The sequence below is a fragment of the Sinocyclocheilus rhinocerous genome, unplaced genomic scaffold (assembly GCF_001515625.1).
Source record: "Sinocyclocheilus rhinocerous isolate Xijiao unplaced genomic scaffold, SAMN03320098_v1.1 scaffold1841, whole genome shotgun sequence".
NCBI lineage: Eukaryota > Metazoa > Chordata > Actinopteri > Cypriniformes > Cyprinidae > Sinocyclocheilus > Sinocyclocheilus rhinocerous.
In genome coordinates, this window is record NW_015666172.1 from 114,829 (window position 1) to 140,581 (window position 25,753).

The window sequence follows — 25,753 nt, forward strand, 5'->3', positions numbered from 1 at the left end:
TCATATAGCTAATTAAATGGTGAATAAGAGAGTTTTTCTGCCATCTCATTTTATGTGCCAAATATATTTATTTGTATAAATTAATTGTTTAACTGTAATTACATAATATGACTTTCAAAAGCTGAAGTGATTACCTTTATTTGTTAGAATATGTATAACTCAATATTTTAACTAATTGCAAAAGCTGAATAATCAATAAATGTCTACTGATTAATCAGCTAAATAATTGATGATTAGTTGATTAATCGTTCTAATAATCGTTAAGATTAATCAGTTATCAAAATAAACGTTTGTTGCAGCCCTACTTTATAGCTTTACAATAGCATGTCAACTGCACAGGCAGTCACAAATTTTCAACACATATTCCACAAAATAGACAATGTTCTGACAATGTTATGCAGTTCTGTTGCAAAAACACATATTTTCCTCATGAGTTTCAAATAGTAACTACACATAAACATAATGTAAATATTAAATGAATAGTTCACCCAAAAATAAAATATTGGCTGAACATGTACTCATTGTGCATATGTGATGTCAGAATGAGAGTCCAAACAGCTGATTAAGACATCACAATAATCCACAAGTAGTCCTCACATGTTAGAAACAAACTCATCTATATCTTGATGGCATGAGGGTGAGTACATTTTCATCATATTTTCACTTTTGGGTGAACTATTCCTTCACAAATTTACACATCATAAATATATTATTATATATTACATAAGAAAATATTTTAATAAGACATGATTTGCTGTGATCATGCTGCTAGTGGCAATAATGCTGAGAAAGGGTGGTGATTATTCTGCACCAAATGTCTTCTTAAGGACTAAGTGATCTTGATCCAACTGAGAAGACTCAACAGTTTGTCACCTTCACAAACAAGCTTGACACAAAACCTTTCAAATAGTTTATCTACTTTTTCCACAAGGAATGCACAAGTGTCCCCTACTCACAAACACTTAAGTTACTTTCACACATGTGTTTTCTGTTATCACTGCACACACACAAAAACACACAAATGCTGGCACTGCCACATTAACCCAGATGAAGTCTTTGCTGGTCAGCATTATCATGAAGTTTCCAGATCTGCTTGTGGTTTTTTGTTTCAGTGCCATATGGAAGCATATTAGTGGTTCTCGCTCTGCCAAACCAGAGCTGGAGTGATGAAAGATGTAACAAGCGAGAGGAAGAGTCTGCTGTCCACACCAGTAGCTGAAACTGACCAATGAGCACACAAACACACACACACACACACAGAATTTCAACTCGTTAGAATTTCAAGCAGAACTGAAAAACCATGGCTTTTCAAAGAAGTTTCAAACAGGAGACTCAAGTTATGGGTTGAGTCAATGTTATGTTCCCTTGGGCCACTCAAACAAACAGACTGCAGAAATCACAGACTTCACATCACTTTTCATGTCATGGTATTTATTTTTTTATTTTTTTATTTTTTTATTTTATTTATTAAGTGCTGCTGAGTGAGAAATATGCACTCCAAAATGAGGGAACATCATCCAGAGTTTGTAAGACAACGGACTTGATTCAATAGTTAATCACAGGTGAGAGATTTGACAAATGAAGTGAAGTGACATGGCCAAGTATGGTGACCCATACTTGGAATTAGTGCTCTGCATTTATCCCATCCAAAGTGCACACACACAGCAGTGAACACACACACACCGTGGACACACACCCGGAGCAGTGGGCAGCCATTTTTGCTGCGGCGCCCGGGGAGCAGTTGGGGGTTCGGTGCCTTGCTCAAGGGCACCTCAGTCGTGGTATTGAAGGTGGAAGAGAGCACTGTACATTCACTCCCCCCACCTACAATTCCTGCCGGTACGAGACTCGAACCCGCAACCTTTGGGTTACGAGTCAAACTCTCTAACCATTAGGCCACGACTTCCCTTGATATGGAGAGCCTGTGTAACTCTCGGTAGCGGCATCACAGTATCCCTCAGGTGCGATTAACATAATACGCAAACGGGCTAGTATTTGTGTATACTATGTATATAATTTAAACACATTTTATTAAGTTACTCTTAAACAAGAGACTTTAATATTAGCTCTTGTTTACTCCGCACACATACACTTCCCTCTTCCCTCACAAACACGTGTTCCCTCATTAAAGCTCCAGGTGAACAAATAAAAGAGGAACTAATATTAGCCTACCGATATACAACAAAATGAAAAAGCAGGTTTAGTAGTACATTATTATATATTATGGTAAATATTAACACCAGCGATTATAAATATCTGTAAAAAACATTATTTAACATAATTTGGTAACTAAATTCGTACTGTACATTGAGCAGTAACTACTGTAATTATTAAGTATAAATCAGTGATATAGCCGTATAGCTTTTGTACGAGAGGTTTTTGGTCCTAATCCAGCCTTTAGTTCAATTAAACAAAATATCAGCTGTAAATCAGAGGATTTTTCATTAAGTTTTGTTATTTTACTACTGCAAGTTCCTTTCTGTGATTGAGAACGACTGCAAAGGCCATTCAGCAAAACATTAAAAAGAATAAATTCTAGTGGCGTTAGATACATTTCTGCTGCGAGATGTTTCATAATGTGGTGAGAACAAAACTGGTCATGGTAAGAGACAGCGTGGACTGTAAATGACTCCTACGATAGTGCCACTCACCTGTTTGGTATACTGTTAACTGTGTCTAGCACACTACCATTTAGAGATAAACAACCTTAAAAACAAGCCATTTTGACTCAAAACAAGCTATAGAAATAAGAAGCAGATTTCCATGAAAGCACTGCTTTGTTGGTTAAGCCATGAGAACTACAATCATTTCCCAGAAGTCTTTTCAGTCTAAGTGGTGCTTCAGCGGTTGAGTGTTTGCCACCATACTACTCACACTGACTATTGACCATACATTCTCCTTAGGCTCAGTCTAGAATATTTAAGAAATATCGCTCTTGTCCTGAACAAGTGAACCCAACAACCTGTCTCTGACTCACAGTCCTCAGAGATCAACCATGAAAGAAAACAATAGACATTATGAATAATCCTTTTCACAACGGAACTAATTAAATCAAGGAGCTAGAAAATTAAGTAAACTTTTCTAATAATAAATAGAATTATTAGAAAACAAACTAATATTTTTCATATATTTGTCTATTCTGAAATGATCAAAATGTATTAAATTTTTATGTAAGTTTCAATTTCAACACACAAGTATTTGAATGTATATATACAGTATATAATGTAAATATAAATTAATATTAACACAAATATGATTTAAAAAATATGTATTAAGGTGTTACTTAAATACAATGCATCTATTTAGCAGAATTTGTATCCAAAGCAACTTTGCTGTTGCTGGGCTAGTCCTGTGAATTGCTTTATATACACTGAGGAGCCTAATGGATATTTTTGTCACAGGCTTACATTTCAGGATCTGGTCATGTTTAAACAGCACTTAAGGACAAGCTAAGTTGTAATACAGGGTACATGGGGGTCAAACAGTAGTAAGCAATTCTGTGATCTGCTTCATTACATCAGATTTAGCAGTTAAAATAGAACAAGCTTTCACTGCCTTTGGCAGTGACTGTGTGTGTGCGCGAGTGTTTGCATGAGTGTCTGTGTGTCCAAAATCTCACAAAGACAATAATTACCAGCACATTAAGGAGATGAGTGAGGCTTAGGGAAGTTTAACCTTTGAGCATCAGCCATGAGCCAGACTGGCATCACAGGCACATACAGAACAAATACACACAGACTAATACACAAACACAATGTGTTGTACTTGAGACAGCAGTGGCAATGTAGTGAGGTGCTGTGTAAAGTAAAGAAAGATTTGTTTGATTTCACAAAGGTCATATCTGTTTCCATATAAACATTTAGTCCGAATAGGCTACATGCATGACTTGACGTTATATTTGTAATTGACAATTAAGTATTTAATTTAATAAAATGCCTTTTTATTGATTTATTGAACAGAAAGTAGCATTTGATCTCAAAATACCAGACACCTTGCATAGTAAAGTGTGTATCACCTGCAAGAAATGCCCATATGTGTCCAGTGGCGCCAATGGTGAGAAAACCTCATTTCTTCCCCCTGTTTGCAGCTGTACAAATACAGGACATTGAATATCTGCTCACAGTGCCGAGCCTGCTTGCTATTTGTTCAACTGAATTTAGCATTAGAAATCCACACAACACCAGGAATGCAGGTGAGTTTCCCAGGACCATCTTTTTTCACATACAGTATATCGTTCAAAGGTTTTGAGGTCGGTAAGATTTGTTAATGTTTTTGAAAGAAGGCTCTTGTGATCAAAATTTTATTTGATGAAAAATATATTTTAATATATTTTATAATGTATTTTTTCCTGTGAAAAGCTGAATGAGCAGCCATTACTCCAGTCTTCAGTGTCATATGAGCCTTCAGAAAACATTCTAATATGCTGATTTAATGCTCAATAAACATTCCTTATTATTATCATTATAATTGTTGAAAACAGTTGTGCTGTTTACTATTTTTGTGAAAACTGATAATTTTTTTTCAGGATTCTTTGATAAATACAAAAAAAACAGCATTTTTTAAAAATATAAATATTTTGTAACATTATAATTGTCTTTAATGACACTTTGGATCAAATTAATGAGCTCTTGCTGAATGAATGAAATATTAAAAAAATGTTTGAACCCCAGACCTTTGAAGTGTAATGTATGTTTATTTGGCCCATCTAATAAACAGATTTCCTTTATGTGAAAAAATAGTTAACACTAACTGTATTTAGCTTTGTCTTTGTGTGCATGTGCTTGAATGGTTCATTAAGTCCAGCCCCTAAACCAGATTGTTCATCATTGTTCTTTACTGTTTTCAAAACTTTCCAAAGATGATGCTTTTAATGACTGTGGTCTCTGTGTTCAGTAAGTGGTTAGTTGGAAATATACCGACAAAATAGACAGCTGCAAGTCCAAAACCTTAGTCAAAGGGAAAATATTCAACTGTTTGCATCACTTAACTCCCTAGCCACAATGCAATGGTTGTTCAGAGTGCAAATTCGTGTGCTTGTCAGTAAATATCCAAGGTTATGATTACCAGTTAAATCTCAGTCGTATGTAAACATCAAAGCACAGATCCACATTTTAAAACCCTAACTAAATTCAATAAATACAATTTCTAATGCTTGGTTAGTCAAGTTATGTCAATGTGTAGGTAACTGATGCGTGCATGAGAATGAATGAAAGAACGCATGAAAAAGATCAGTGTGAAAGAAAACAAATGTTTAAAGGAATAAACCCAAGACTCGATGAATAGCAAATGAATGAATCAAAGCGGATGAAAGCGGCAACTGAAATTTCATCCCCAGCGTAATTTGAAAAGCAGGGTGCAGATTACTGTTGGACAGATTCTCAATCATCATGGCTAGTAATGCCTGTAAAGAATATGGACAGGGAGTAAACGCATTAAGATGTGTAAAGTGAATATGAACAACATTCCCACAGGTCATCTCACAGTTGTCCTGCCCATCAACATGTCAACCTCAGCAGAAAGCAACTATAGAGTTAAGACAGATGTCAAAACATTTAACCAGCCAATCAGTAGACTGGTTTGTTTAGCTTGTTATCCAGTTAAGAGGTTTCTGGATGATAACTGGAGGGTCATCTCTAGCCTGACCCTCACATCTTGTTAAGGTGTCATCTCCTTTACTAACCACCTCAAAGTCCCTTAAAGGGTTAGTTCACCCAAAAATGAAAATTCTGTCATTAATTACTCACCCTCATGTCGTTTCAAACCCATAAGACCTTCGTTAATCTTCGCAACACAAATTAAGATATTTTTGATGGAATCTGAGAGCTGTCTGACCCTCCATAGACAGCAACGCAACTGAAATGTTCCCAAGTCCAGAAACATAGCAAGGAGATCTGTAAAATAATCCATGTGACATCAGTGGTTCATCCGCAATTATACGAATGCACACACACACACACATATATATATATATATATATATATATATATATATACACACACACACACACATTCTGTCTCTCTGTCTTTATCCCTTGTAAATCATGGAAGCTTTTCATTGCATTCAGTGTAAATATATGAAATTCAAACCTTTGGTTGCAAATAAATCCTTTTCAGAATCTGCATATGTTTCTGTGTATTTGTAAATATGTAATGGCATATGGTTGGCACTTTCATTATGCAATCATTGTGTAATGCAGTAATAGCACCTTGGACTCTTGATATTGGTTTGTAAGGGTTGCCTCACATGTTGGGTTCGTTAGTGGTATCTTCCGGAGCCAAGGAACATGCGGGGCTGTGTAATGGCTAAAGGAGTCACGGTCACTGCCCTTTTCGTATGTTTACTCTTTGCAAGTGTACCTGCTTTCACTTTTTTTTTTTAAATCTAAGAAGAGTGAGGGGTTATATAATATTCAGTTTCTTTTGAAATTAACATTGTGTAAAGAAATTGTCTGTGTGATTTAATTAGCAGCTTTTAGGAAGCATTAATAGAGATGATTTAGTTGTGTTTTTCCACACAGGTATCACAAAAGCAGAATAATACAGAAATGCAGGTAATTTATAGGCCTATATGGGACAATATAAATTAATAAAGAAAGCTTTGCAGTAGTATCAAACTGCAACAAAGAAAACTGGTAAATATGTAGGTTTGTCGTTTATGTATTTGCAAAGTTAATTTGGCAGTACTGTATCCAGGGGGTGTGGGGGGACTATGACCCCTTTTATTAAAAGGGGCCCCTTTAATTATTGTGAGGGATTATTTTACAGATTAGAAACTTCACATTGGTTATTTCAGTAGAGTGAAAAACAAAATGATCATTCAAACTAAGAATAAATTATATAAAAACAGCGAGCAAAGAACACTGAAGTGATGCATAACTTCAGTCCAGTATAAGTTCACTTTCGCAAAAACTCCCGTTATAATCACCAAAGCTGTCTACACTGCAGAATGAATGTTTTACTAACATCTTTTCTGCACTTTGTTGTTTTATGATGATGTGAGAATTCGCCAGAGTGTGGATTCAGAATTCAATCAGTGAGTGGGCGCACTGAACAACTCCGGCGATCTCCATGGAGATGAATCAAAACGTGTCTGATTGGCTGTTGCATGCATAAGCTCAACAGAAACAATTTGCACACTATCTGTAATACTGTCCTAAACATTGGGCTATTCTACATATTATTTAACAGATATAAATGGAAGTAGAACAACATGCACTGCCTTGACAGAAAGATTGGGGAAAAAGTTACTGAGGAAGCTCGCGAGGTATCTCAACTGCAAGTTGAGCTCAAGTGAGAAGACACGATAACATACGCTCGGGTGGCAGCCTGGATAAGGAGCAAGCTGAACTTCAGTAACAGACTTCAACAACAAAGGAGGCCCCTCTGCCCAACTTGGGGGGCCATCTACTTTACTGGAGAGGAAGAAAAACACTTGTTTCAACACCACCAACAGCTGAGTATGGAGGACCAAACCTGCAGAAATTAAAAACGAATAAATATATAGATAAATAAATAAATAAAATGACAGGAAAATAAATAAAGGAATAAATGACTTGATAAAAACAAATATAGTTCATTTGTAATAAATTTTAACCCTGAGTTAATTTTTTTATTACTTTTTCCTTTATATATTATATTATTTTATGTATTTATTTTATGTATTTATTTTTGCATTTATTTTAATTACATTTATTTATGTATGTATTTATTATTTTTTATTCCCACGTGTATTTATTTCCAGATTTATTTATTCATTTATTTCTTCTTACTTTTCCGTGTGCAAATGAGGGAGGCGGTCCTTGTGGAGCTCCCGTGAATCATTGGTTGAGAGCTCATGCAGAAGGTCAGATCAAACTAAAGATAGAGATCGGAGTTTGTGTGATCAACTGTAGAGTTGCCAGATATTTTCACAGATTCACGTTATGTCGAATTATTTTATAGCGACTGAATTCACCTACTTATCCTGACAGTTTCGTCATTAAGTATAAGTTTCTAGTTTGTTGACGCCAATTTAGACACTTGGTAGAGGTTTCTAAGGGTTGTGTTCATTTTGTAATTACAGAGAAAAGACTCCCAAAAGCATTAAGTTGATCGTAAAACAGTTGCAGCAAAGGTTTGGAATGGCGGCCCACTGCCATGAAGTTGGCTTGACGTTGGACGTTCAATATTCGCAAGTGTAGGGACCGTCTCTAAACTTACATACGACATACGATATTTATTAAAATAAACTGTCAAATTATATCTAAATATTGCTAAATATACCTGATTCGTAGATGAACACTTTACAGTTGGTTTTGTGACTGTAAGTCATTCTCTTCAAATGCTATTGAAGTTACAATCATGTATACTAAGTAAATAAAACTTAAAAAGAATAAAAATAAATGTAAAAACAAGTACAGAAAATAATACATATAGGAAAAAGAACAATTGAACTATATTTGTTTTTATCAAGTCATTTATTTCTTTATTTTCCTGTTGTTTATTTATTTATTTATTATTTCTGCAGGTTTGGTCCTCCATACTCCATAGCTGAGGACCCAAAGTCTGCAGTACTAATGCAACGAGAAAGTCTGTGGATGTGCTCTAATCTACCATTTTACATGAAGCTACTGCAAACTTATTTCATTATACAGGAGAAACTGGAGGAAATTACATGCAAGATGCAATTAAACGAAGCTTGTCACGTTAACACATTAGTTGACCACTCTTTTGCAATCGCTTGATGCTTTATTTCTCACTTACTCTTGCATTGAAGTTCCACCATCGCCTGGTACCATTCTTCCTGGTCCGTCTCGTTCTCCGCCGCCACCACGAAACTCTCAGCCCGTGTGTAGAGCACTATCATGTGTTTATTCTTCGAGTCGGCCCGTTTGTTGATGTTGAAGCACGTCTCCAGCGCCAAAGCCTTTTTAGGCACGGGTGTTTTACCTCTAAATTTCTTCTCACTTTCATAGTATTCGAGTCGGGCCGGGCCGCGCTCCGAAGCCGTCCGTAGCACGAAGTATCGCCGGTGCATGGATTTCTGCTTGCGGAGATACCCGCTTTTACAGACGTCCTCTGTGCTGCTCTGCGAGTCGGTGTGGTTCTCCATGGCTCGCGGGGTCTGTTTCGCTCAACCACGTTGAATAAAAGTTCAGCCCTAGAAGTAGCAAACGACAACAAATGTAAGCTCCGTCCACCTCTTCTGTATCAAAAAAGTCATGTGCGCATATGGCCAGAGAGGTTCCAATAAGCAGTTTCTTTCCAAAAATATTGTCATTAAACGCTACGCTTTTCCTGGCAGGAGTCGAGCAGAAAGAGGGAGCAGACGAGTCCTCGACCTCGCACATGTGGTGCGGCGTGCGAGAAATAGCGCAACTACTACTATTTAGAAGAAGCTTTAGGAGTTGAATAATCTCATTACTGTAGTGTACAGTAGACAGCTCCCCGTCACCCCTCCTCTCCAGCGCAGCGTTCACTGCTACTGTGAAGCTCTGCCACTCATCTGACTTCTGGAGTGTGTGTGTGTGTGTGTGTGTGTGAGGGAGAGAGAGGGAGCGCGGAGTGCTAAAGCTGTGTAGAGCACGAGGTTGCGGATAGGAATTCAATAGTGGGTATCTTAGTTGTGATTAGTATCACAGTATCACAGATTAGTTGCGTCGTCGTTTTTCTCATTAACTTTAAGTTTGCACGAATTTACAGATTTCTTTTGCCTTTTAATTCAATGGTGATTTTTTTTAAAGCAAACCAATAAGTACTAGTACCAACTAGTATTTATTTCCATTGAATAGTTACTAGTGCAATTGAAAAAAACTGTACTGTAGATAGCCTACTAATCACTGTTGGATTATTTACTATTTTTTAAGTAGCTAGCCTACATAAAAAAACACATTTGTTTGAAGTAATAAATGTTCATTGTTACACTTGTCGTCATAAATCTCTTACTTTATTGCAGATAAATAGTAGGAGTGACAGTAGGAGGAGAACAATGAGCAAAAGACTTAAAAAATAAGGCAGACTTAATTCTGTTGTATCATCCTTTAATACATTCAGAAGATGCCAAACATTTTTGGTTTTACTTTCCGTGGAGAAAACATTTGGCTGTACAGTATGAACAAGTCAGTAATGCGGATGTACATTATAAATAAAAATAAAGAAAAGAAAAAATAAACAAATTAAATCTTCAAATTCTTTATTAAATACTTTGAATACTCATTTACTCGTATTCAAATCAGATTACTTGCGACCCCTAGTGAACTAATTGGTCCATTGCAGCTGAGTATTTGACAACGTGGACAGGAATTTTAGGATTAAAATTATATTAATATATATGGCGATGTGTGCATTTTTAGAAGACGCAGTGGTTCGCCAAAGTAATACTTAGAAGTACATATATAAGTGGGCATGGCTATTTCAACTATAACTCTATTGAACCGCAAACACCCGATCATAAAAATGAGACTAGGTCAAGTTTGAGGTGAAATTTATACTTTTCATTTTAATTTTCAGTTGAAAGCCCTAATGTTCATAGAGTGCAAATACATTCAAAATGCAATAATGATCTTCACAGAAAAATATAAATGATGCTGTCGTAAAAAGATATTGCATGAAATTCCAAAAGCAGCAAATTCAGTTTGATTTGCATCACATAAACCATATGACACAACAGTTATGGACAGCTTTATGCATATGGATACATCTGGATACAAAGACATTCTATATGAATCCTTTTGCAAAAGAAGTCATCTCTACATTATACAGAAAACCTGACGATATTAGACAATTTTTGGTCCATACAAGAAACGTTTTTTCCTTCATAATAACTGAAACTGCAGTACATTCAGCAGCTTCCTGCTCAGCTTGAGAAGCGCATGCAGTTCAACAATGCACACACAAATACTTATTAACGTTTGAAATGAAACGTCAACGTCAAAATAAATAGAAACAAGCCCGGCATACATACACAGACAGAAAAGTGATGGAAATGCCTGTTTTGTTTATGCCGTTTTTTTAAACATGCATCTGAATCAAATAAACCAAATCGCCACGGAGGAGAAATGCATTACTGAGATGATCTGAAGCTTGAATTGCTACCATTTTATTATAATGTGCCGACCTCAGTGTTTGAGTGAAGTAAGTGGGCACTCAGGTTAGAGTGATATTGGCACGAGAAGTTCTAATGTGTGGAAAGGTCAAATCAGCAGCTTGTGTGTGTGTGTTTGTGAGTGAATGGCTCTCATAAGCAAGCACCTTTCATCTGAAGTTCTCCTATTATCAGAAAAACTCCTCTGATATTAGGCAAAACCCACGCAAATGTACACAAACACACACACACTCAAAGCTTAATTTATAGCATCTGGTACAAAAGGTCACGTACAAACACACTCGCATACACACATACAACAAAGCATGTACAAATAGTTACATGTACAATATCTGCTAACAAACGCACACACCTTTAAACATACATGAAGACGCACACAAAAGTGTTGGGTGTTTTCTGTAGGTATGGCAAAATAAACAAGCTCCACTCGCTCTCCTCTTTCTCCATGGCCGAGGTGGTTCAGATGAAAGGGTTCAGTGATGCTCCTCTCCTCGGGTAAACATTCCCCTAAGAGAAGTCATAGAAACGCGCTTAACCCCTCACACACACATACTGAAAAACGTTGTGTGCTTATAGAAATCTAAGACCAGATTACTTAAAATTGTAGTCCATTACTGAATACAAATGACATCATTTCAATTTTCTATTAATCTATTACATTGCATCACATTGATTTGAACAAGATAATCTTGTATCAAGTTGATAGAAAATTACAAAGAGAAAGAAAATGTATTCCATACTTTGTAATCAACAACATGGAGTGCATTAAACACCACATTAAGACAGGGTTTCCCAAACGAGGGTTTGTGAAGGAAATGCAGGAGGTTAATAAATCAATAAAAAACTAATAATTAAAAGAACAGTTCACTCAAAAATTAAAATTTGCTGAAAATGTACTCATTCTCAGGTCATCCAAGATGTGGATTAGATTCATTGGAACACATTTGGAGAAAATGCTCATCAACGGTTCCCCTGCAGTGAATGGGTGCCGTCAAAATGACGGTTCAAACAACTGACATACATCACAATAATCCACAAGTAATCAACACAACTCCAGTCCATCAGTTAACATCTTATAAAGTGAAAAGCTGCGTGTTTGTGACAAACAATTCCACCATTAAAATGTTTTTAACTTTAAACCATCACTTCTGGCTAAAATACGAGTTAATAATCCATAATAACGATTCCTCCAGTCAAAAAGTCCATCCCCTGTTTTCCTCTCACATCAAAATCCACACATATTTGTTTAGAACTGTTTTGAACTTTTTGCTTGTAAACACTGCTTGATCTATGCACATTTCTCTCCTGATTCAGGTGAGACAACTTTTTCATTGGAGAAAGAAAATATTAGAGAAGCTAAAATGGACGTTTGAAGTTAAAAATGTCTTAATGGTGGATTTGTTTATTACAAACATGCAACATTTTGTTTCACAAGATGTTAATTGATGGACTGGATGTGGATTATTGTGATGTTTTTATCAGCTGTTTGGACTCTTATTCTGACGGCACCCATTCACTGCAGAGGATCCATTGTTAAGCAAGTGATGGAATGCTGAATTTCTCCAAATCTGATGAAGAAACAAACTCATCTACATCTTGGATGGCCTGAGCATGAGTACATTTTCAGCAAATTTCCATTTTTGGGTGAACTATTCCTTTAAATCTTAAAAATTGTAAAATAAATAAATAATTTAAAAATAAAAACAATCAAAACACTTACTAAAAAAGACAAAATATTTCATTTATTTATGCCGTATGGCCTCTCAATCTTCCTTCCTTCCACCTGATGAATGTAATGTAATCTAATTACAAGTATTTAATTTTTGGAATCTAATTACGAACCAGATTACATAAAATCAGTTACTTCCCAGCACGGTACAAGGTAATAGTCTGTCATTTAGTTGAAACTACAGTCTGTAAGTGATTTACGATATTGTAGAGGAACATGGTTATTTACTACACCCCTTTTAATGACTCTTAGCATAGAAAGAGAATCATGCTTACAGTAAAAGGGTTGACAGACATTGGTCGTGGGACTTTAGGTACAGACTCGGGGGCAGGAAATGAGTTGAAACCTACAAACAAAAACCAACAGGATAAAAATAGCACACATTTCAGTTCAGGTCAATGAAACGGCCTCTCTCTGTGGTCATCTTGAGTTTTCACTCTGCAGTGTCTCTTCTTAAGCGCTAATTCCTGACTGATTCTTATGGACTAATTCGTTAATGGACTATTTTAAGAACAAGAGTTTCACTGCCATTAAGGCGATTTAAAGACTTACGCTTGCTATACTCACCGTTGGCTTCCTGGTTACTAGACTGTTGGTGTGAAAAAGCACTTTGGGTGGCAGGTGCAGGAAAAGAGACAGACTGAGGAAAGACGGCTGAGGAGGAGGCATCATCTGTCAAGCAGAAAGCCATGATGTCCTGAACATTGCGTTTAAACACAACAAACATGAATATCTATCTATCTATCTATCTATCTATCTATCTATCCATCCATCCATCCATCCATCCATCTGTCTGACATCTGATTGAACAGTCAGTCTTATCTGTCTATTTATCCATCCGTCCGTCGGTCTGTCGTATTTATGTCTATATGTATGTGTAGATCAGCAGACATGCAGTCAGACAATATATAGATAGTGTTGTGTTTTAATCTGGACATAAAAGACAGTTTGCATGTTTGAAAAGAGTGTTGAACTCAGCGTTCAGGACATCATGATAAATGTGCTGACTGCTAAAAACAAAGTGCATTATTTAACACTTGGAATTCAGCCAACAATAAATCCAGCAAACCACTCTCTTTGCATTGGAATTTCACCAGGTGACATCACTGTTTGTGTTGGCTTTGAGATCTACCACTAGGTTTACAGCATTTGTGGGAGTAAGCATTTTATTTTATTTATTAGAAGTAAGGTCTCACAATAGTTCCGTACGGGAACACCAGCATATCCAATTATAAGATCCATTGCTTTATGGATTAAGTTCCTTTTAAGCCAAGGACACTCTGTCAGATTTATAGCACTGTAAAAATGTATCCTTCACAAGACATAACCATGGGCTTGTGTCCCACAATCAGATTAATGCTGACCCTTGGCTGCATAGACCTTTCAGTGGGAAATGTCCATATATGTCACTGGTAAAACGAAGGCTTGGTTAATCTGTAGTCAAGGAACTATAGGGGTTGCTTGCATTTCTTTACAGTCAGTTTCTAAGATAACCTCAGTCCATAAACACATTTTATTGATATATTAAAGGTAAAAACTGATCCTAGCTCTGATTTCTTTCCAAAAGTGCTGATAACATCACACTTCAAAAATCTGCATCGTACTGAATTACAGTCTTCCCGTTTTCCAAAAGGCAAAAATTAAGTGGACATGGGTGCACATCTCTTACCTGAGGCTGTGCTTTTGAAGGGGTTACTAGAAGACAGAACAGGCTGGGTGCAACTGGCTGTAGAATTGAAGGGGTTTGGAAAATCTGGAACAGAGAGAGAAAAAAGTGTAGTTATGTGTCACACACTGCAGAAGGTCTCTCATTAGCACAAATTGTACTTTGGATCCAATCCCTGTTTTGACTTAATTATTGTGAACCTGCAGATGTTTCCATCTCAGAGACTTTTTGCTATAAGATCATCCAAATGCTGAGTGTCACCCCCAAGCTATGGTTCTGTTTAGAAAATCTCTGGGAAATGGGATAATTCGGTATCTATATATTTCAATCTAATATAACTTGTTTACACAAAAATAACTGCTTTAAAGACTAAGTTAAAGTTGAAAACTGAAAGGCAATGCCTACTGTACATCAGAATCAGTTCTGGACTGGCTAACTAGATGAAATACAGAATACTACTCTGAATTGCTCACATGCAAATGTCTGAGATCCAGAGGTGGCCTCTGGAACACCTGGAGAGCTGCAAAAGAGAGAAAAATAGAGTGAGGGAAACTAAGGAAAAGACAATACACTAGTTCACAGAAATGCCATTAACAAACATGTTAACTGTAATGTGGGTGGGGAGATATTGTTTTTCTATTTAGTTTTGGTTTATGTGTAATAACTTCTATTTTATTTAAAGTTTTACCTTGCAGGGGTGGAACTGGAGGACAGTCGGTTACTAAAGAGGATGCTATACTGAGGGGGTCCATCAGAGGGAGCTGTTGTAATGGCTACAAAAGAGTAAACGGGCCTGTCAAATCTACATACTGTGTGTAGCAACAAAAAGTTTTACATTATTTGATATACTGAGATAGGCGTAATAATGTTATAAGAAAAAGGCACAGATAATATCCATAACATTATTTCTTACCTGTGACAGGTGTGTTGTCTGACAACACTTTATCAAGCTGTGATAAGGCTGCATACTTATCCTGAGTGACAGGGGGTGGAGCAGCAGAACTTAGAGTGTTGTGGGCGTGGCTTAGACCCCCAAAATCCAAACTCAGCGATTTAGGAAAAGCTCTAAATGGAGCTCCACCCCCAGTTGACAGAGTGCGACCTGTACCAATCAGAAAATCTATCAGTGATGATATTCAAAATTATTTTGCAGTTAGTGCTGTTTTTGTTAACTAAAGCTACTAAAGCTATTTTCATGAACTGAAATAAAGCTGAAATAAAATATAAATATTATATGAAACACTTAAACGAAAATTAGAAATGTTGCCTTGGCAACTAATTGAAATAAGTTCAAGTTAAATCACTACAATTACTAAAGCTAAAACTGAAATAAAAATAAATTAAACCTTAAAAAAAACTAATAAAAATCCCAAAACAACATATCAAAATTACTAAAATGTAAACTAAAATTAAAATAAGAATCTAAAATATAATAAAAGCTCATTCTACATGTTAATAAATAGTAAATTAGTAAGACACTGTTTAAGATGCATGAAAAATATTATTTTTACCTATATAAAATATATTAAAACCTAAAAATGCTTTAGGTTTTAAGATTTAAGAATGTAACATCTACATTTTTCCCCATACATTCTGAAAAGTGTCTAAATCTTAAACATACACATGTTCAGATTCAAAGGAAAAATTCAGACACCCATGCAATTCTATACTATATTTTTACATTTTATGAAGAATGTTCAAAATGCCCATGCAAAACTTACTGACACAATGCTAGAGTGATGCCAAGCTGTTGCTATGCAGTTACTATGCTTGTTCTAGAAGCATCGTTCAGTGGTTGTTAAGGTATTCTGGGTGGTTGCTAGGTAGTTGCTAACTGGCCCAAGTCAAAAGGTCTCACCCCTGAGTTTCTATGATATTCTAGTCTCTAGATGTGGCTCATGACAGTCCTTTGATGTTAGCTGACAGGATTTTTCTGTCTGTATTTATTGCCTGTGAGGCAAAAATCATACATCCAACCACTTCATTAAAGTAACTGCACCCCTCTCCTCAACAAGCTGCACGAGTTGTGATGATCATACATGTCCATAGAATGAAAGCATTATGTGCTGAAGTTTAATATATAAGATGATTCAAACACATCCTAGTATAACATTAATATTCCAGTATATTCTACAAATAATTCTACACATTCTTCCACATCAACAGGTTATTTGTGAGAACAGACGTGAGACAAATCAGGTGCTGGTCTGGGCTATTTTATAAATATACCTTTACTTTAAAGCCTGTGCCTTTTTCATTATCAAAGAGCAGATCGTCTCTCCTTGACCTGGCAGAGCTGTGATGTAGGGCTTTGAAGTAGCTGGCTGGAGCAGGTGCAGCCAGGACACATTCAATATCATTCTGTGACTTTAGCATGGCACTGCTGGTATTTAGAAACTCTGTCTGAGGTCAGTGCAGTGAGAAACATCTCTGAAGCTTGGCTGAACTGGGTGATGAGCTAAGTAGCTTGTTTCACTTTACTGGCTTATATTATACTGTGGCCACAAACTGCTGAAATCCTGAATAGTCTGTATTTATCTTACTCTGAGACTAGCTTGGTCATCTGATCTTGATCTAAACCATAGTTTTTCCACTGGTTTATTGTTAACAGCATTATTCCATGGGGGCTCAATTCAGCGGCAAACTTTTCCTCTGCCTCTTTCTGTTTCTTTCTCTATGATATGCTCACATATTCACAAAGATTATATATGCACACAAACGAATGCATTTTCTTTTTTTTTTCTTTGCTTGTCATGGCTGGCTCACTCAGCATTGCAGCCAGATGGTCTGAGGTATAGCTGAAGTGACTGCATTGCGCAATCACTCATAATCACATATAAAGTTTAAGCGACTTACCTAAAGTAAAGCTGTTTTTGAAAGTGCTACTTGCTGTGAAATAAAGGATAAGGGAAGGAAGATGAGATAAAATGAAACTGTTATGGCTCAATATTGAAGAAAGTATTGATGGACAATGAATTTTTAAACACTACAGAAATGTAGATATACAGTGGGATCCAAAATTTTGAGACGGCAGATTAAAATGCTTCTAATTTAATATAATGTTTCAACGCACTTCAATGCAATTTTTAAAGGGGTCATATGATACGATTTCAATTTTTCCTTTCTCTCTGGAGTGTTACAAGCTCTTGGTGCATAAAGAAGATCTGTAAAGTTGCAAAGACTAAAGTCTCAAATCCAAAGAGATATTCTTTATAAAAGTTAAGAGTCAACCACACCTACCTAAAACGGCTCGTTCTAACACGCCCCCACATGTCTATGTCACGATGTGGGAAGATTTGCATAACGCCGCCCAAATGTTCACGCAAAGAAAGAAGGCGTAACTTTTATTCTCGCTGTAGTATTGTTACAGCGCCGCCGCTATGTCGTGAAGGCGCTGTGTGTTTCCTTTTTTTTGTTTTCCTACTTTGTTTGGCCTTTTAAAAGAGGACGATATCCGCTTCGTCATCGCCAGCCGCGCCGTTCTCAAGCCCACCCACCTCTGCTCACTCAAGCTGGCCTCCTCTCATTCTAGGCCACCGCTCACTCTAGGCCTCCGGTCTCCGCTCACTCAAGGCCGCGGTGTGTGACGCTGTCCCTTTAAGTGAAAAGTCTAACTCTAAAATGTACATGAATTTCATTGTTTCATTTTTTTTTTTTCTCCATTTGCTTAAATGACAAAAGGACTTTACACAGTCAATGTCACACATTTGCTTACAATTGATTAGTGGCTTATAAATAATGCAGAATTTTAAATACTACTCTCTAATCTGAATTATATTAAATATATTATTTTCAAATTTAGATCATAGCTTACTTTTAAATTTAAGTCATAACATTTCAAACAAAACTCTTTGTTTTAAGTGTTTCAAAAACATTCTATTTATTTCAAGGTTTAAATAAAATCAAACCCCAGATTTTCGATGTGGACTTTTGAACCCCATTTTATACTTCACAGAAATGTATTTTATGTGATAGACACAATACGTGTGTGTCTTTGTGTACCTGAAGGACGTGGAAGGGCTGGAAAGGAGGAGGGATGATTCTGGTGCCCCATTCTAGAAGAAATCGTTCCTGGTCTCTGTCTCTCCACACCACTTAACAATGTGTCTTAGATAGAGAGAGAGGAACAGACAATAAAACGTTTAAATAAAAATGAAAGAATAAATCATAGTCTAATGATGACTCATGGTACAGTACATCTGTGTTAATAATCAGATGAGGGAGGTAGACAAGACAGAAGGAGGGGGAAGAGAGGACAGGAAAAGTGGAAGAAAAACAGATTGAGGAAAGGAAAGCAGATGGGTAGAGAAGAGAGTCTGAAGGCTGTACCTTTAATGGGATGATCTCTGAAGCTCTGTGAGCGAGTTGGTCTGGCAGTGAACCCCTCAGTACAGCTATCAGCTGGGGAGACAGCAGGAGCTCTGTCCCATATTGACAACTGGGACTGGGACTGGGACTGTGGGAATACACACACACACACTCAGTATTAAAAATCAGATCAGCACCCTCGGTGTGACACATTTTGGGGCTGGTTTTCAGATCAGAGATGAAAGCATGTTAAGGCTGGAATACTTTACATGACTTTTAAAATCTGAACAGACTTTTAAAACACTGTGCATCATACACTTACCGACTTTGTAAATAGTGACAATAGAAAAACTGGTCATCATACACTACACTACTGAGGATCACACACTACCGACTTTCAAGTTGTTCCGATCACAACAATCTCATGCAGAAACATGTGCCTTATTGCTAAGAGATGCATGACAAATGAAAACAACGTGTTCTAAAATCGGCTGAAAATATCAAACATGTTTGATATCCTCCGACTGGACGGAATCATAGTCTCACTCTCAAGCTAAAAAATCGGAGAATGTGAACATCATACACTATGCGATTCTCTATGAAATCTGTCAACTCAAATCTGCAGACTGGCTCTGACTTTCGGCAACTAGCGTCAACTTCTCCAGACTGTAAATCGGTGGAAAATCGGGGCAAAAATCATGTAGTGTATTCCAGGCTTTAGACAGCTCGAACCACAACCCTCTTTGACTCTTACAGTTCAATTCACTACCAGAAAAAAAGTTTGCGAATTTAGAATTTTGTTCATGTCATTACATTTGTTTAAAGCATAAGAAAAAAAGTGGAAAAATAAGATTTTTGAAAAATGATATTTTATTTATTTGTTATGCTATGTCCTCTATAGAGGACACCAGGACTCTTTTTTTTTATTAATAAGACATGAATAGACATGAAAAGGCAAAAACAGTGGGATTTTTAATTCACCAATCAATGTTTTTTACACCAAACTTTGTATAAAGATGATTCTGAACTATGTTATGAAAGATATAACAGAATGATTTGATATACCATTTAGCTTTATACAGTGTGTGTGTAAAATGTCCTTAAACAGGTTTTCTCATTATATACAATGTATCTATACACTATCTAATTTGCATATGAATGTGTTTTGGGGCAACATGTAATGAAAAAAGAAGTGTAATAATGGGAGTAATATTTGGCAAGATTTTCATAATAATATCTAATATTTCATAGGAATATTGATATATAATTTCTTTCCCTATTCACTTGTTGTGTCTCCCAAAATCCATAGTAAACATGCTTTTAGTCCTGGTGTCCTTTAGAGTGGACATGTATGAAATCGATGTCCTGTTTCGCAACAGAAAGTCATATTTTTGGGGAAATCCCATAACATTTTCCTGAGATGTTGATTTATGACAAACAATTAGCAAATTAGTCAGATTTAAATGATCATTACAAAATATTGTTATATTTAAAGTAATAGTAGTAATTATTGATAATAATAATAATAATAATAATTATTATTATTATTATTATTATAAATTGATTCTCATTTATAATAATAATAATAATAATAATAATAAATTGATTAAACCAATATACAAAATAAATTTGATAAGACATTTTTGAACTTTTTCTTTTGTCATTTCTCTCTCATTTTCTTTTATCTATTCAAATCTTTTTTTTATTCCTGAGCTTTCCTCATTTCTTCCTCACCAACGTGCGAGTGGTCCGGACAGTGGGGTTCAGAGGATGTCCAGGCGGAGGCTGATTCTGAGCGGGTCCGTGTGGAGCTGGAACAGCCTGAACCCCTGGACCCCATGGTGACTCATTCACATCCCTGCGAATCTTGCTTTTAGAGAAATGCCTGGAAAAACATACACTTCTTAGTACTGCATTCTTTGACTTTCATCTTCACATAATGCAGGGAGATAAAGCAGAATGGTTTAGGGCAGGGGTGTCCAACCCTGGTCCTGGAGGGCTACCGTCCTGCAGATTTTAGCTCCAACCCGAATCAAACACACCTGAACCAGCTAATCATGGTGTTCAGGGCTGCTTGATAATTACAGACAGGTGTGTTGGAGCAGGGTTGGAACTGAAATCTGCAGGACATTCATCTATAGATAATGCAGGGAGAAAATCACCCCTGGTTTAGGGCATGTATTGATCATTCAGTTTGATCCACACTGAAACTGCCTTCATGACCACACTTCTTCTCACTCACCATTTCTTTCTCTCATATTTGTCCTGCAAGAACTCTTTCAGCTTCCGTGTGTCACGTGCGTCAAAACAGCCATCTGTTTTGGGGTCAAATGTGAAGAGCCAGGTCCTCCTTCCAACCTAACGACCCCATAAACCAAGAACACAGTTAATCTCCTTTCAAAGCCTCATTTACAAAGTTTATACAGCCTGTTACAGGCTAATCGTCATATAGAGTTCTTCCTCAAAGAAGTTTGCTATCATTTTAATGTAAAATTGAGACTGCGCACCACTATTTATAAAGGATATTGCATCTTTGTGGTTATGTTTGCAATTAACTTAAAAGCTTTATTATTACTGAACATTAATAGTTAATGTAAATCTGTCAAACGGCTACTGTTTGTTGGATTACAAGGAAACTAATATGTGTTCTAATATGATGTTTCAGAGGTACTTCAACAAATTAGACTCTGACCCAGATGCTCAGTGACATAAATTACAAAAAAAAGGAATTCAAATGCACACATTTTTAGCATAGAATAAGCTTAGATGCAATTTATCAGGCTCAGTTATGCTTTGTGATTTGTGTATGGATCAGTAATGGTTTAGTTGTGTAGTTATCATTTATCATTCACTTCAATGTCATCACTAGCATTGATATTTGCTGTGCCTGTCTGTTCCTTCTTATACTCAAAGTGCTTTACCGACAGTAAGAGGAGGAATGAGTCAGATGAATTTTTTGCCAGTGTTATACAAGCAACGGCACATGCACCCTCTGAGCATTCAGAGTTGGCTTCAACAGCAATGAGCAAGAATCCTGTAGTGCCAATCGTGGGTGTGAATGTGAGTATGTGTGTGTTGGTTGGGGAGTGAAAGAGCAGTGTCTGTACTTGAACCCCATTCAGATTTGCTCACACACTCATGGGAAAACCACAGTACTAAAAAAAATCTATACTGTATATTATTCTGTGCCCACACACCATTTAAGCACAGATGATTTAATACAAAACTTAATGGAGGCTCTTGGTGTCAAGCTATCCAACATTTGCTCAGTGCACTACTAAGTTAGCCTGGTTTTGCAGTTTATATGATGGAAGGCATCAAATGTTTTTAGTCTTTCATTTCCATGGATGGACTAGGTAATTTTACATGCACATCCACTGTGCATGTACAGCCAAATACAAACTATGAAAGTCTATCCCTGGTATTTTCTATTAATAGAATTCAGAGTATGTTACATATGAGGCTGTTCATGGTTAAAATGAGAGAATATACAGTATGTCTATGCAAAATATGTTCTATATTTGTGTTTTTTTTTTGTTTGGTTTTTTTTTAGACTTTTTGTGGCTTTTATATTGTTATTCAGTTTTAACACTATATATCCTTTATATATGTATGCGTATATATTTTCCCCATAAGGTTCCCTTTTAATTTTAGTCAGTGTTGTGCAAAAATGTCTCACCCTCTTTCTGACCTTTATATATATATATATATATATATTGTTTTTTTTCCCTTAAGTCTCCTATGTAAACGCTTACTTTGCATGAGTAACAGTTCAATGCTATATTTATTTTGAGCTTTGGGTTTACTGTTTAGTCCAGGGGTCAGGAATTTTTACCATTATGATGGCAAAAAATGTTTCCCCATTGAGTTTCATTCAAAAGTAACCCTTTATTCTGATTCTGACATTTTTTTCCAAGCAATTATCTATAATTATGACCATTTGTATTTGATTATGTAATATGGTATATAATAGGATATAGAATTTAAAATATTAATTAACATAATGATTAATGCGACATATATTAACAAGCAATAATGTAGTTTTTTTTAATCAGGCACCAAATAGAGAACACTTTATTTACTTTGGGGTCCAAGGAGGATATGATTTTGCACAACACCAATACAAATTTGCCAACTTGTATGGCCTCTAAAATAAAAGGCAAGTGGTTACCAGCATCACTTATGTAGGCTACTAGTAGACCTGTCATTCACCTCGTTCCCATGGTTTTGCAAAAACTCCACTTCCTGTTGGGAGAAGGTTGTCATGGAAATAGACTTAACTCTGTGGGGTGGGTTGAGCCCTCTCCTGAAACAGAAACAAACCGCAAGCGCAAACTGTGTGGTTAAACACGAAATTGGGAGAAAACGTTCAATGGGTTGTCATTTATTTTAATACAAACAGGAGAAACGTGCAAGATAAACAGTGCAGGACGTGACAGGGCTGTGAACGTGAACAAGAACCTCTTGCAGCCACAAATTACAAAACCGTGAAGGAAGCGTGCTGCTTTTTTTCTCTCTTTCTTTTTTTCTTTTCTCTCCAGTGCTAGTGAAGAACTAGCTATTAGTGTTCGTAAGTGCAGTTGCATACTGAAATCGTGTAGAACTTGCAGTAGTACCGCTCAGTGGAATCACACCATTCCTTTGCTGTCATGCAGAAGACACGCTTATATTGATGCCAAACCTGAAATCATGACGAAATGATACGTAACGCAAGCGAGACCGGGACACGCCTGAAAACAACAAAGTAGTAATTACCGACTGTCTTGAATGTAAACACAACTAGAGATCTCTCAAACTCACGCGGACAGCGCCGCATTGTAGCCACATATTTTCCGGAGTTTGCTGAAGAATGCGCTTACAAATCTTGACATGTAATAATCACATGCATTATTACTCACAGCATTCCGGAGCATGACGTGCATACGAAGCAGCCCACGGTGATGTCGATGTAAGTCACCCCGGGTTGGTTGCACTCGAAGCAGTGCTTGTTCACTCCCGTCTGGGCGAGCTCTCGGACCTTGCGGGCGCATATCTCCTGGTTGTCCCGGTGTTTTCGGTTCGACATGCTGGTGCCCTGCAGTCGCGCGCACTCCCTGGCCCTCAAGACTGTTGTGGGGGTGCCGTTCACTCGCCCGTCGTCGCACTTTAATTCCCCCGCCGTAGTACGTTTCTTCTCACGCCTGCATTCTGAAAGCGACTATGCGGCTGGTGGTCTTCTCATGCACTTGAATTGACATGAAACGATCTTACATGCGTAGTCTCCCGTGGTCACGACTGGCCGATCCGCCCGGGGGTTTTCCAACCGCCCTGTTTATTTATTCATTGCTGGGCGCAAAGACAATTCGATTCTCACGGGCGCGGGATCATTATTCTTCCGCGCTCTGCTGAGTCCTCTCCGTTCGCACAGTGTCACACCGTTAACGGCGCGCAGACTCTGCTGTTGCGCACCCGATTCTCCGATTCTGAGGAGATTGCGAACAGAAACCAAGACGAGGATGGAGGAGGCAACTTAGTGCACACTGTGCCTCTGGAAAGCGAATAAACGCAGCGGGATAAGTGGGGACTAATCTGCTTAACAGTATTTTGTTTACGATGGCTGTGTGCTGATTATTTTGTGCTTATTTATTCCCAGTGTTACCCAGCAATGTGAGATTTTTTATCTCGGACACGGGTAGGGTTTATCACGCCCTTCTGTATGACGTTTGAAATAAAAAATGCTGTCCTGTCGTAAATATTAACTCTTTACATGAAGTACCCAATCAATATTCAGTGTGGACTGTGGACCACGACTGAAAAAAAAAAGAATAGCATAATGATCAAAACGAAAACACTTTTGATGAATTTTAAGTGAGTGCATCCTTTTGACGCATTCTTGTATTAAGTAACATTAACGGAGACATCTCGCCAGTTATACTGATGTAACGTTGGCCTGGTTCCTGGTCTTGCAATGAGTGAAAACACAGGATGCGTGAACTGCAGTGGCAACTTCCAACCAGCAGAGGAAGCGGTTTCGCCAAACATCCGATTTAGTTGTAAGGGTCATTTAAATTGGTTAACCGAAATGTAATCTATAAGGTCACTACCCAGATAGCACACGTACGTCTGCAAGATGTCTGTTAAGGATCGCTTCATCTGGAAAGCATCTGCTGTGTACAAACATCTGACAGTCAGTTTTACTTACATGCTAAATCATAAACATCTTAAAGACATTTTCTAAACGTCTATTTGACATCTGATAGACGTATTGCAGATGAGCAAACACTCGTGTATGTCTTGCAAATGTAAATGCAGACTTCTGATAGACGTCTCCATGATGTACGTGTGCTATCAGGGTACAGTTGCCATATTTCCAAGGGTTTCTGCAGGTCTTATACTCAAGGTCTCAAGACTTAATTCAAAGTTAGTTTAAAACGAGAAAATATATCTGTCAATGAAGTATGAAAATGTATTTTCCCTTTGAACTAATTTGATTTTTATGAGCCTATTGGTAGATATTTGTTCTTGCTTTAATCATAAATCTACTTAATTTTTTTATCAGTTTCACGGAAAACAAGGCTTCTTGTCTTATATCATTTTGCTTATCAAGTAAATGTATCTTGATTTAAGAATATTAAGACATTTGCACTGGAAAACAAGAATTTCTAAGGAAAAACCAATTTTGCAGTGTGTTCAGGAGGGTGTAAAAGTTATTTCCATATTCTCTAGTGGTTGGGAACACAGGTATTCAAGCCTCAATAATTTTTTTACTAATTAAAAAGTAATGGAAATGTAATCTGTTGGAAGTTGTATCTTTAAACTTTAACGTGTTGCTAATTTTCCACAATTTTCAAAAACTCATTTTTTGCTCCACAGACACTTACATTTAGGACATATTGTGTTCCCTTCCATTTATTCTGTATTTTTTAATTTTTTTACTTGGTCTTAAAAAGGCCTTTAAAAAGTCATACATTTATCTCAATAAAACCTGC

The 25,753-nt window shown here is 36.9% G+C and overlaps 2 protein-coding genes across 3 annotated transcripts in view; both read right to left on the reverse strand.

Annotated features, from left to right (window-relative positions):
* The window catches only part of LOC107731908 (insulin receptor substrate 1-B), a 48,962-nt gene extending 39,456 nt beyond the window's left edge, over positions 1–9,506 (reverse strand). The window contains exons 1-2 of one of the 2 annotated variants that reach the window (XM_016543108.1): positions 9,403–9,506; positions 8,742–9,138 (exon numbers count right to left, since the gene is read on the reverse strand). In XM_016543108.1, coding sequence (XP_016398594.1) covers positions 8,742–9,090 — 349 coding nt within the window. In that variant the 5' untranslated portion in view covers positions 9,091–9,138; positions 9,403–9,506. Of the gene's footprint in view, positions 1–8,741 lie in introns of both variants that reach the window. The other variant, XM_016543109.1, reaches the window with a different exon arrangement.
* Positions 9,507–10,068: 562 nt separating this feature from the next.
* Positions 10,069–24,424, reverse strand: LOC107731935 (arf-GAP domain and FG repeat-containing protein 1-like). The gene is made up of 14 exons (XM_016543155.1): positions 23,684–24,424; positions 22,998–23,091; positions 21,028–21,143; positions 20,520–20,670; positions 18,807–18,933; positions 18,480–18,584; positions 17,334–17,366; positions 15,391–15,579; positions 15,166–15,250; positions 14,951–14,997; positions 14,481–14,564; positions 13,379–13,483; positions 13,087–13,157; positions 10,069–11,589 (listed from the first exon to the last, which is right to left on the reverse strand). The coding sequence occupies exons 1-14, from the start codon at positions 23,848–23,850 to the stop codon at positions 11,542–11,544; spliced, it is 1,422 nt and encodes a 473-aa protein (XP_016398641.1). The 5' UTR covers positions 23,851–24,424; the 3' UTR covers positions 10,069–11,541.
* Between the last annotated feature and the right edge of the window lie 1,329 nt (positions 24,425–25,753).